At 39.3% G+C, this 13,609-nt stretch overlaps 1 protein-coding gene across 12 annotated transcripts in view; it reads right to left on the bottom strand.

The window, feature by feature from the left end:
- MCU (mitochondrial calcium uniporter) overlaps positions 1-13,609 on the bottom strand; it is a 233,895-nt gene that overhangs the window by 23,691 nt on the left and 196,595 nt on the right. For all 12 annotated transcript variants that reach the window (XM_032256319.1, XM_032256317.1, XM_032256318.1 and 9 more), the window contains 3 exons: positions 10,272-10,442; positions 9,103-9,207; positions 1,041-1,201 (listed from right to left, as the gene is read on the bottom strand). In XM_032256319.1, coding sequence (XP_032112210.1) covers positions 1,041-1,201; positions 9,103-9,207; positions 10,272-10,442 — 437 coding nt within the window. The remainder of the gene's footprint in view (positions 1-1,040; positions 1,202-9,102; positions 9,208-10,271; positions 10,443-13,609) is intronic.

The raw sequence follows: 13,609 nt of genomic DNA, 5'->3' as shown, positions 1-13,609 counted from the left end.
TATTTTATGATTTGGTTTCTATAGCAAATTAAATGTACATAGTCACTTTAATAGTTGCATAATATTCTATATGCAGTCTTCTCTTGGTATCTGTGGTGAATTGGTTCTAGGACACCCCCTGCACCAAGATACAAAATACACAGATGCTAAAGTCCCTTATATAAAATGGCATAGTATCTGCATATAACCTATGCGTATCCTCCCACATGCTTTAAATCATCTCTAGATTACTTATAACACAATGTAAATGCTATATAAATAGTTACTGGTTTTTAAAATTTGTATGATTTTTTGTTGTTGTATTGCTTTCTTTTTTTTTTTGAGATAGAGTCTCGCTCTGTCATCCAGGCTGGAATGCAGTGGCACAATTTCGGCTCACTACAATTTATGCCTCCCAGGTTCAAGCAATTCTTGCGCCTCAGCCTCCTGAGTAGCTAGGACTATAGGCATGTGCCATGACACCTGGCTAATTTTTATACTTTTAGTAGAGATGGGGTTTAGACATGTTGGCCAGGATGGTCTTGAACTCCTGACCTCAGGTGATCCACCTTCCTCGGCCTCCCAAAGTGCTGGGATTATAGCTGTGAGCCATCACATCTGGCCTTGTTATGTTTTATTGTTTTATTTTCCCCCAAATATCTTCTATCTGAGGTTGGTTAAGTCTGCAAATGTAGAACCTACAGATAACGAAGGGCCAACTGTAATATTCATTTTTAACTTGATTAAAATCATTCCACTATACTGAAGAGACTTTCCTGATCAGCAATTATTCTGATCTTAATTTTAAAGGTGGTAAATCTGGTTAAGGGCAGTACATTTAGACCTGAAAGCTCTAAGTCCATCATCAAGGCTCCAAACAATTCCTTTTTAAGCTCTTTCTTATCTTTGACTGAAACTTTTTTTATGGTTCAGTTCTATAAACTAAAGAACTAATTTGATTGACATGACTCAACTGCATAAAACTTAGAAAAAAAATCAGAAACATACATGCTCTGGAAAAAATACAGGTGAAGTGTAAAACCTGAAATTTGAAGTTTTACCTTTTCCAGGGGAGCCAGTTGCTCTTTGAGATCCTCTAGTCTTTCAATAAGCTCCCTTTCCTTGTTTAACTGGTGCTGCTCAATGCACAGTGTGGTATATAGCTGCTGGACCAATGTCTTTACATCATTCAATGTTGCTGCATTTTCATGACTTAAGAGGTCTGAAACAAAGCAGTTACACTTTTTTAAATGTACGCCTTATATGAAGAGTTGCTATTCCTGGGACTATCAAATGAGGCAGATTCATCTATTACAGGTATTTCACCTTCAGTGTTAAACTGAAGGAAAGTAATAGTTCTTTTTTTTTTTTTTTTTTTTTTGAGACAAGGTCTTAACTCTGCTACCCAGGCTGGAGTGCAGTGATCTTGGCTCACTGCAGCCTCTACCTCCAGGGCTCAAGTAATCCTCTGGCATTAGCTTCCCAAGCAGCTGAGACTGCAGACTACAGGTATGTACCAGCCACCATGCCTGGCTAATTTTTGTACAAACAAGTTTTCACCATGTTGCCCAGGCTGGTCTCGAACTTCTGGACTCAAGCGATCTGCCTGCCTTGGCTTCCCAAAGTGCTGGTACTACAGGCATGAGCCACCATGCCCAGCCAATAGTTCTTGTTAAAACAAAAAAGTTGTCCAGAAATGTAAAAAGTAAATTCGTATTTGGGTAACGTGAATTTTTTTTTTTTAAAGACGGGGTTTCACCATGTTGGTCAGGCTGGTCTTGAACTCCTGACCTCAGGTGATCCACCCAGCTCAGCCTCCCAAAGTGCTGGGATTACAAAGAAAAATTTTTTAAAAAGCTCAAGTAAAGCTTTCATTTTAGAATCTTATTAACTTTAAATATTAGGTACAGCATAAGGGTAGCCCTCTTCTAAATTGAAACAAGCTACAGTCAGATCAGAACTAACCATATATTTCAAACATTCTTTAAGAATGTCCTTGCCGGGCGCGGTGGCTCACGCCTGTAATCCCAGTAGTTTGGGAGGCTGAGGCGGGTGGATCACGAGGTCAAGAGATCGAGACCATCCTGGTCAGCATGGTGAAACCCCGTCTCTACTAAAAACACAAAAATTCAGCTGGGCATGGTGGCATGTGCCTGTAATCCCAGCTACTCAGGAGGCTGAGGCAGGAGAATTGCCTGAACCCAGGAGGTGGAGGTTGCGGTGAGCCGAGATCGCGCCATTGCACTCCAGCCTGGGTAACAAGAGTGAAACTCCGTCTCAAAAGAAAAAAAAAAAAAAAAAAAAAGAATGTCCTTTAGTATAGTTATCACAGAAGTTCAATCAATGAAAAAATTAAAACGAAGGTAGCAAATTGGATTAGAAAAGAGCTGATACAGTAAAATGGGATACAGCACCTAGCTGGGTATCTTCTATGCCTCAGTAAATGTGTGCTGAATTGATGGGAACATAAATGCAAGAGCACTTTGATTTCCAGAAGTCATCTATGTCAACAGCATCTTCCTTGTACCAAAGCTGCTGCTCACATTTGCATATATATAGCTTTAAACTGTCCAAAGTTACCAGAAGAAACTGCACTCTAGGAGGCTGAAGTAACCTGTCCAGAACGTCACAGTAAGGCGTAGAGTCCTGGTCTCCCGATTTCTAGGCCTGGAGCTTATTACAGTGCCTCTACTATACCAATATTAAATTTTTCTTACAAGCTCAGTCCCCTTTCAAAAAGTTAATTCAAAAAGTGGGCATAAATTACCTATGGTCAATGAAACCCTCTTACATACATCTTCCCATGTTATCCTCAAGATAACAGCATGAGTAAGCTTGGTGCTCACAATTTATAAACAAGTACTTTAAGTCCCAGACAGACAAGATTAACAAACACTTCTGTACTGATCTAGTTACCATAGAAGGGAAAAAAAAAAACAAATAAGAGTTTCTCTCCCTAATGAGGTCTAGTAATAGTATTCAAAAAGTCACGGAGATATTAAGGAGTGAAAAAAGATCTGGCTAGTGGGGTGGTAGACTGAGTTTCTGCCACCATGCCTGACTAACTTTTTTTTTTTTTTTTTTTTTGGTAGAGACAGGGTTTTGACATGTTGCCCAGGCAGGTCTTGAACTCCTGAGCTCAGACAATCCACCCACCTTGGCCTCCCAAAGTGTTAGGATTATAGGCATGAGCCACTGCACCCAGCCTAGATTCTATCTTTTTAATTTTTACTTTGAATTTTTATTTTTGAGACAGAGTTTTTGTCTGTCACCCAGACTGGAGTGCAGTGGCACAATCTTGGCTCACGGCAACCTCCCCCTCCTGGGTTCAAGCGATTCTTGTGCCTCAGCCTGCCAAGTAACTGGGATTACAGGGTGTGCCACCATTCCTGGCTAACTTTTGTGGTTTTAGTAGAGACAGGGTTTCACCATGTTGGCCAGATTGGTCTTGAACTACTGGCCTCAAGGCCTCAAGTGATCTACCAGCCTCAGCCTCCCCAAGTGTTGGGATCACAGGTGTGAACCACCGCGCCTGGCCCCTACACTGAATTCTAAATGAATGAGCCCTGTACCCTCAGTGCCTGGTGGAAGTATATGAACTTAAGAGTTTATTGGTAAACAACATTCATAGAGCATTTTTAGGTCTAAAGTGCTGTCCATAAACAGGGAAAATAATAAATAGGAGAGAGAAGTCAAAGTTAAAGGCGGTAAAAAGTGAGGAGGAGAAAAATTTGTGTCAAAAATTTAAAAACTGTCCTAGAAAAGTTTTCCTTCATTAACTATTCTATTAGATAAAGCAGATTTGTTCCATCTTCCCCATGTATATATAAAACCCTAGTATTGGCCTGGCACTGTGTTTAATCTCAGCACTTTAGGAGGCCGAGGTGGTCAGATCATGAGGTCAGGAGTTTTAGACCAGCCTGGCCAACATGGTGAAACCCCATCTCTACTAAAAACATAAAAATTAGCTGGGCGTGGTAGTGCACGCCTGTAATCCCAGCTACTGGGGAGGCTGAGGCAAGAGAATTGCTTGAACCTCAGGAGGCAGAGGTTGCAGTGAGCCAAGATCGTACCACTGCACTCCAGCCTAGGCAGAGCAAGATTGCGTCACCAAAAAATAAAATAAAATAAAATAAAAAACCCCTAATATTATTCCTCTTTAACATCTTGAACCTAATGCTTTCTATTTCTTTCCCCCATTTAGCATTTTCACCAAAGCGTTAAGATGTAGGGCAGAGAAACATGCTTACTCAATGAATGGCATCCCTCTTCAATACAGAATTTCCCAACCACTCTCTTACTTTAGTCAACTGAAAAAGAGTGGTGGTACCTTGGATGTCAGCAATACCTTCCTGACCAGGGAGAGAAAGACACATGGTAGAAACAAAATTTGAGCCTATTTTGCATTTTATCAAAAGAAGAAAGAAAGATATTCTTTATTATGTTTAAAAACCAGTCTGGGAAACATAGGGAAACCTCATCTCTACAAAAAATAAAAAATTTTCCAGGCGTGGTGGCATGTGCCTGTAGTCCTAGCTACTTGGGAGGCTGAAGTGGGAGGATCTCCTTGAGCCTGGGAGGTTTAGGCTGCAATGAGCTGTGATCATGCCACTGCACTCCAGCTTGGACAACAGAGTGAAACCCTGTTTCAAAAAAAAAAAATTTTTTTTAAAAGAAAAGAAAACAGTGTTTATGAATTTAAAATCAAATTGAGTTTCTGTGAGAGATGGTAGCTGATGGCATAATCTTTCACTAGCGAATAGCAGAACTAAGAGAGCTATAATCTGTGCATCTAAACATTAAAAAGGTCTTTTCATATTCTACACCAATGCTGCTATTGAGCTACTAAAGTTCACACTTCAATTTACGATTATTTGCATGAATTAAAGATTTTTGACCCTTGCAAGCTTCATACCCTAGTTTAGAGAAGCAAGGTAGATATTCCACAGTTCCTGGATACAGAGAAAGGAAAGGGTTGTTTGTGGTTGCCAAATCACCACATAATCAAATACAATCCCCCGTTTTTCAATTTCTACCTCTTTTTACTCAATTTGAGAAAAGTTTTAGTTTTTAAAAAACTAAATGTTCATTTCTGTTTAAAAAATCAGTATTACATAAATGGTTGGTATTTATTAACTGATTAAAATATCTTTAGTTTTTGACAATATAATATATGGAAACTCACATCTTAACTTTCCTGATTGTTATACTTTATATAGGAATATATTAGTCAACTTTCAGAATGTTACCAAAAGAAAATCTAAATAGATGAACTCCCTAGGTAATTCACACAAAAAGATACTAAAACAGAACCTGTACTTCTGTTATTTTAAACAGACCTTCTAGCCTGAGAATCAGGGACTAAAGAAGAAAAACACATTAGCATAGCTGATATATGGCTGTCTCCGGTCTACATATTTCATTATTCCAACTTAATAAAATCTGATTCAATAATGTCTTACTACAGTTGACCGGTGAACAATGTGTGGGGGGGTTGGGGCACCACCACCTACAACTTTTAAAACCTCAAAAACTTAACTACTAACAGCTTATGTGGACCAGAAGCCTTACAATTAACATAAATAATTAACGAATGTTTTGTGTATGTATCATATATAGTATTCTTACAGTAAAGTAAGCTAGACAAAAGAAAACATTAAAATCATAAAGAAGGGAAAATAAACTGACAGTGCTATACTGTATTTATCTATATTATAAGTTTACATTGTCTGTTTACAAGATGAATCATCTGTCTGAAATGATGGGCAACCGTAGCTGCAGACCTCAGCCTACGGTACATATCAAGCAATCCAACTTTTTCTTAAACTGTCATGAATTTTCTCTGCTTCTTGGGAGCACTTCCAGTATCACTGGTAGCACTTCGTATGGGTCCCATGGTGTTATTCAAGGTGCACTAAACACACAAAAAAATATTCAAGAACTGCAAGAGATCACTTTTTACTGCAATAAAGACAATTTACTGGAGAGATGAACTATCCATGAAGAGATGATTAGCACCACAGTGTTTTAAGCTGATATGAGAAACACTTGAGTTTACCACAATAGAAACAAGAGGTGGCCATGGAATTACTACAGTAGTACACTATGTACTAGAGTTAATTTTATGTAGTTATTATTTAATACTGCATCTTTATATGTTTACATTTCTCTCAACTGCAAATGGCATCATGTATGGTCTGTAAAAGTGTGCATAAGTTTTGATAATTTTGTACCACTGCATTCCAGCCTGGGGGGACAGAGTAAGATTCCATCTCAAAAATAAAAATGAAATAGACTCATATCTATATATATTTTATGCATTCATGACATACTTAACTTTTTCTTAATTTTTTGATATATCTAGGTTATGTGGTTCATTTGCAAGTTTTTTCAAACCGGTTTTATTCAACAGTCAACTGTATTTAAAGAATATCTTTCCATTCTTACTATTTAAGGATACTTTTCTATACTTTCCACCAGCTAGCTCCCTCTCATCTAGCTTAAAGAAAATGAATATGGCCTCTGCACAGTCAAAATGCTACCCAGTGAACACATTTAATTCACTCCATATAGAAGGAATCAGTGGGGAACACAAAATCACAGTGCCTTCCCTCAGAGCATCTCTACAAAGAAAAGGACTAAGCAAAATTCAGAGAAGAGATTAACCATTTTTGGTTGGTCAGGGGTCAGAGAAAGAATATGATCATTAAAGGCTTACTGGAAGAGTCAATACTGACAATTTTGACTTGAGAAACAGGGGCTAGGAAGAAAGACATCTTAGGCAGAGGAAAGTGAGCAAACAGTGTGATGGAAAAGAAAGGGGCATAGTTCAGGAAACCATAAAGGAATATGCAGTGGAGAAAAAGTAGGCAACATGGAGGATGGAAAACATTGTAAAAGGTAGATGGGGACCATATTATAGAGGAATTTATTAACAGGGTTTCACTCAGAACTTTTCTACGTTAGACCCAATTCTTTCTTTATTTTTTTTTTTTGAAAGATGTGCCACTGTGTTGCCCAGGCTGGTCCCAAACTCCTGGTCTTAAGCAATCCTCCTGCCTCAGCCTTCCAAAGTGCTGGGATTACAGGTGTGAACCACCTTACCAGGCCTAAACCCAATTCTTCAAAGCAGGATGGAAAAGAAGGAATGTCCAAAGCAGTGGTCCTCCGTCCCTGGGGTGCAAACCAATATTGGTCAGTGGCCTGTTAGGAACTGGGCTGCACAGGAGGAGGTCAGCAAGTGAGCATTTCTGCCTGAGCTTCACCTCCTTTCAGATCAGCAGCAGTATTAGATCTCATAGGAGCACAAACCCTGTTCTAAGCTGTGCATGTGAGGGATCTAGGTTGTGTACTTCTTATGATAATCTAACTAATGCCTGATGATCTGAGGTGGAACAGTTTCATTTCAAAACCACCACCCTTGCCCCCACCCCCATTGTCAGTGGAAAAATTATCTTTAACAAAACTGGTCCCTGGTGACAAAAAGAATGGGAACAGCTGTCCTGTGGGGCTGGTAGAGGGAGTGGTAGAAAGAGCATTAACAACAGCAGTGAGTAACAATGAATATTAAGTGCAGATAGAGAAACAAGACCAAAAAAGGCACAACTCAAAATGCTATTTTAGAGGGCTACTTAGCATTGTACTGTGCAGAGCCATAGGATAGCCCAGGATGAAAAGAAACATTAGCAATACGGACTCCGTCTTTATTTAAAATTGTGTTCATCATGCATTTTTTTGCATTAACTTTGTTTTTTAAAAATAGTACATTAAAATACTATTTATCTTGCCAGGTGCAGTGGCTCATGTCTATAATCTCAGCACTTCGGGAGGCTAAAGTGGGTGGATAACTTGAGGTCAGGAGTTCAAGACCATTCTGGCCAACGTGGCAAAACTCCATCTCTACTTAAAATACACACACACACACACACACACACACACACACACACACACACACACACTCTCTCTCTCTCTCTCTCTCTCTCTCTCTCTCTCTCTCTCTTTCTCTCTCTCTCTCCTTCTCTCGCCTGGCTGCTGGGTGCAGTGGTTCACGCCTGTAATCCCAGCACTTTGGGAGGCCGAGGCGGATGGGTCACCTGAGGTCAGGAGTTCGAGACCAGCCTGACCAATGCAGTGAAACCCCATCTCTACTAGCTTGAACTGGGGAAGCAGAGGCTGCAGTGAGCCAATATCATGCCACTGCACTTCAGCCTGGGTGACAGAGCAAGAATCTTTAAAAAAAACAAAAAAACTACTTTATCTTGACTACTGAGTTTTTTGATGCCTTCTTAAAACATGTGTCTGAGGTGAGCACCTTACCTTTTCCCATAAAAGCATATATAGGCTAGGAACAGTGGTTCATGTCTATAATCCCAACACTTCTGGGAGGCCACAGAGGGAGGAGTGCTTGAGCCCAGAAGTTCAAGACCAGCCTGAGCAACATAGTGAGACTTCATCTCTACAAAAAGAAAAAAAATTATCCAGGCATGGTGGCACATGCCTGTAGTCCGAGCTATTCCAGCTGCTCGGGAGGATAAGGTGGGAGGATAACTTGAGGCTGAGGCTGCAGTGAGCTGTGATTATGCCAGTGCACTCTATCCCGGGTGACAGAGTGAGACCTTGTCTCAATAAAATAAATAAAACACGCAACATGTCAGAAGTTCCTAAGAACTATTACTACTGTACAATAATTGACTTTCAGACTGCTGACCTTGAGCCATAAAAAAAGCTCAATACTTGTTACAATGCTTGAGAGAACAGAGAAGCCTATAGCTTATTTTAAAAAGATAACCCCTGAAATGTTATTAAAGTAGTATGACTTTTGGCCTTTATGAAGGGAAGGAGCTTAAGTTATGTAGGACATTCATTTATGTGAAACAGAATGACAATGTCAGATAATAAAGCATTCTGGAATCTAGGCAGAATCTAAGTAATTTTAGTCAATGTACTAGCCAAGTGCCAGGTACTCAATGAGCTCTTCAACTGAAATAGTGTCATCTGTATGTAAAACTTTGAGTGTTCTTTGAATATTGTCTGTTTCTCAAGGTTACCCAAGGAAAAAAACATAAAGTTCTTTCCAAAAGCCCTTCCCACATTTCTGTGACCTTACCAAGGTTACTATTTTACCTCTTTTTGGTGGTCGTACATGATATGTTAAGTCATTAATGACCAGCTTAAAGTCATCAAGGAGGAGGAGATCTATCCCTGTTGAAGCAGCAACACGAACGCCATCTGTGAAAATTTTAAATGAAACTTGTCATAGGTCCATAATTATTCAAGAATGGTCAGGAAAATTCAATCTTCAAAATCATTTTAAAAATTACCTCTTCCCTTTTAAATTTCAGTTAACTTTTGGCCTCATTTCCCAGTTCTATGCAAACAAAGTTTAGGTTGTCTAAAACTCTGTTTTTGGGCCTCAAGTCTGTGAAGATTGAACAACAGCTTTTCCTGTTGAACTATATGAGCAAATGAAACAATTAATGGTCATAGTTCTATAGGTATACATTGGAAATCTAGGGTCACTGGAAGAGCTGTATGGACTTACATTGTCTGTAATGGAAGCTGGTTGAGTCAAAAAAAACAACAACAGTATTTTCTGACATAGTACTTTTCAGTATAGTCACTGATTAGTTGTCAATAATTCAGTAGAGACAGATGCTGGGGTTAGCAAAGTATTATACATCCACCATGCTGGTCTACTAATTATATCGCCAGATGAGTAGAAATGTGGTAATTGTTAACTTGTGAATCCAGGTGAAGGGTAAATAGGGATTTATTGTACTAACCTTTCAAGTTTTCTGTGGGTTTGAAAAAACTGTAGGTTGGGGAAAAAACTTAAGGCACTTAAAAAATAAATAAATGAAATAAATAAAATGGTAATTTTAGTGCCTTATTTTATATTCTTTTCAAATCACATATTTCTTTATTTTAGCAACCTCCTTTCCAGAGATGAGGGTTTAACTACTGAAGTATTTATTCTACACCTACCATAATGATAACAAATCTCAATAATATATAATGTGATTGACTGTTCATCCTTGCCCATGGTATCATATGTGAGCTGCTTTTGAATGAGACTCTGTGTGCACACAGATTTGCTAAAACCAATCAATTACATTCTGAGTATCACTGGGGGAGAAATCACTTTCTCTCCTGATTAAGTGCTAAGCAAAGGAAAAAAGATTTCTGAAGTTAAGGGTTCTTTTGTAGCTATGTGTGTGGTGTATGTATGTGTCTAGGAATGGTGTGGGGTGAAATGAGGGGTAGATGGTACTTAATGATGATGATGACTATACCTGGTGAATAGACGGCAACTCTGTCAATTCCCCGATCCTCTTCTTGCAGTTGTCGTAAAAACACACCAACAGAGTCAGAGATAGGCTTGAGTGTGAACTGACAGCGTTCACGCCGGGATGGTAGCCTCACAGATATCACAGGTAACCCATTTTGATAAACCACTGTAACATCTGAATGAAAAAGACACACAAACATAAGAAAATTGGATTTCGATGTAAGTTAAAGTCACATTATTACTATTCTTGCATGGGGGTCTATATTAGTGTGATTTTAAATGTTTTCAAAGGTTTAAGAACATGCCCTTTAGCTTTAGTTGAAGGTTATTCTGGGAACTGGCTTATAAAAGATCAAATGGATCACACAGCTCATTTTGCAGGTATAAAAAAACAGGCAAGGAGCTGTCTTCTGAGTGGTTCAAGGAGAGGTTTTCCCAAATATATCAGGTGAAGTTCTTGATATTGATGAATACAAACTCTGGTTTCCATTTAGCAAGATTTTATTAAGCAGTCAGAGATTGCTGGGCCCGACTTCACAGCCTGTAGGATGTGGCTCTCAAGATCCAGAGCTTTCAAAAAGTACACTAATAAGTGAGATTCTTACTCCAGGACAGTCAATTCATGTATATATAGTACAATGTTATACGCAAACTGATAAGCGAGAAACAAAAATGAAATCCTAAGCTCCTCAACTGACTGAATGGGCCCTCTCTTGGCCAAGGGGAGCCCAGAGTAACCTTTAAAGCTAAGTTCTCAGCCATGACAGATGTGAGGTCAGACATAACTCATTATACCCCTTCCTTGCTAGTAACCATTAGGCATTCTTTCCTAAGGGCTTAAGAGAAACTAGCCCTTTCTAAAGAATCCACCACTGATATTAAGCAGTTAACTGCACAACACTGTTGGGAAAAGCAGCAAAGGAGAAAGGACTTACAGAGTGCCTACATAAATTGGTTATGACTAACACATAAACAAGGAACAACAAACTGTGGAAGGCCGCAGGAGGCCTCTGAGGAGGAAGGCCTCTCCATGCCTCATGTTCTGGTGCAGGATGACCTACACTTTGTTACCATAAACATTGTGCTCAAGGACGTGAAACCCCTTCGTAGCACTGTGACGCAGCCAGACTTGTAGGCTCCTTTTAAGGCCCGCGTTCCATCAGCTGCATATAGATAATAAGCTAAAGATAATCATATGTTCTTGTTTTGTGAAACTCCCAAACCGCCACTGTTATCAATCCTTAGAATGACACACCAGTTCCGGCTCACTGATTCACTCCACCATCACCCCCTCCCCACCATCACTCCACCCCTACCCTGTAGATCAAAGTGATTATAACCAATAAATAGTATGGATACTTGAAGATAACTTACAAACATTAAAGAAAAAAAAAAAACAGTGTGGATGATCAGAGTTCGGGGCCTTCACTGTCTCCTCCAAAGTAATGAGTAATGCCCCCCTGGTCCCATTATCTCTCTTAATCTGTCTTTTTCTCATTCCTTTGTCACCACCAAACACAGGGTACCCACAAGTGATACAGGGCTGGTTCCCTACATTCTGGCGCCCAGTGTGTGGGGCTCATGAATCCCTACACAACACTGCCCCTCTTTTTTTGCCTGGTTCTGGCCAGTCTATGGAGAATGCACAGAGAGGGTTTTCAAACCCTCTGCTTCATCTTTTGACGCCAGAGAGCTGAAAAGTCTACCTCAAATCATGCGGATGCAGCTATTTTTATACACAAGACCTATGAAGGGGCATGAAGCTCAGTTGTGCATACACACATTTCTCCTTTCATAAATATTCATGACCTCTCCTATATGTAGTGAGTATGTGGATTTGGCCACCCTGCTCAGCATGCATTCCTGTTCTTTTTGCCTCTTCCTCAAGGTGTCTGTTTTTGGCTTCTGACTGGAGGCTACACTTCCCAGCCTGTCAGAGTGGCCACCCTGCAGGCTGCAACGTTTATGAGAAATATAGGTCTGCATTCCAAATTTATGAACTTTGTCATTCTTCAGTTGTCATAAGTTAGTATTCTATCAAAAGCAATTCATGTTCTCTTGAACATCTTCATGAACTTGGAGAGACAGAACCCAAACTCAGTTGTTCAAGATTTTATAACAAAATGTTATGAAGGTAAACATTATTAGGAGCTATAAAATAGAAGGGGTCATCTATAAAAGTATAGCATAGAATGCCTATTTCCTTATTTTTTCCCTCAGTATTCTTGATTTATAGGGCCCTAGTAAAACAAATATCAGAATAACCCTCTTCTGAAATAATTTTCAAATACATTTTTAAAATGCCGTTTTAAAATCAAAATTTTTCACATAAGCAACTAATGATTTAAAGATGTGAGCACTGAGGGTAAAAAACAGGCTTTGGAGTCAAATCTGGGACTGAATCTTGGCTCTGTAATTTTGGGCATATATGTAACTTCTCTGAGCCTCACGTTTTTCATATATAAAATGGGTTTAACCCCTAATTCATAGAACTGTTATGAGAAATGAATGAAATAAACAATTTAAAACACTTAGCACACTACGTGATACATAAATGATAATGTTTCCTTACTAGCATCTTTTAAGAGTCAAAAGTTAGCCAGATGTGGTGGCATCTGTCTGTAGTTCCAGCTACTTGAGAGGCTAAGGCAGGAGGATTGCTTGTGCCCAGGAGTTTGAGGCTACAGTGAACTACGATTGTGCCACTGCATTCCAGCCTGAGTGACCAAGCCGGACCCCATGTCTAAAACCGTTTTTTTTTTTTTTTTTTCTTTTTGAGACAGAGTCTTGCTCTATCACCCAGGCTGGAGTGCAGTGGCGTGATGACAGCTTACTGCAGATTTGAGCTCCCAAGCTCAAGTGATTCTCCTGTCTCAGCCTCCTGAATAGCTGGGACTACAGGAGTGTGCCACCATGCCTGGCTATGTTTTTTTTTTTTTTTGATCGAGACAGGGTTTTGCCATGTTGCCCGGATTGGTCTTGAACTCCTGAGCTTGAGCAATTCACCCGCTTTGGCCACCCAAAGTGCTGGGACTACAGGCATGAGACACTGTGCCTGGCTTTCAAAAGCAATTTTCAAAAATAAAATAAAGAGTCTACAGGAAATATATGAGATTAATGTTTTGGAAATGCCAAGTGCATCATATTTTCCATAGCTGTAGTTGTAGACATTTACAGCTTATTTCCCTTTCTATTCTAGTAATTTATAATGCCTACATTACATACAAAAGCTTCACACTAAAATCTTTCATAATTTGAATTTTCAAGAAATAACCCTAATTGAGGCATAGTTTATAAATAACAAAATATATTCTTTTTTTTTTTTTTTTTTTTTTTTTTTTA

Source organism: Sapajus apella, unplaced genomic scaffold (genome assembly GCF_009761245.1).
Source record: "Sapajus apella isolate SASKATOON/1434 unplaced genomic scaffold, GSC_monkey_1.0 scaffold94, whole genome shotgun sequence".
In the NCBI taxonomy this organism is placed as follows: domain Eukaryota; kingdom Metazoa; phylum Chordata; class Mammalia; order Primates; family Cebidae; genus Sapajus; species Sapajus apella.
Note: the sequence above shows the minus strand (reverse complement) of the source record. Positions and strands in the feature narration are given on the sequence as shown.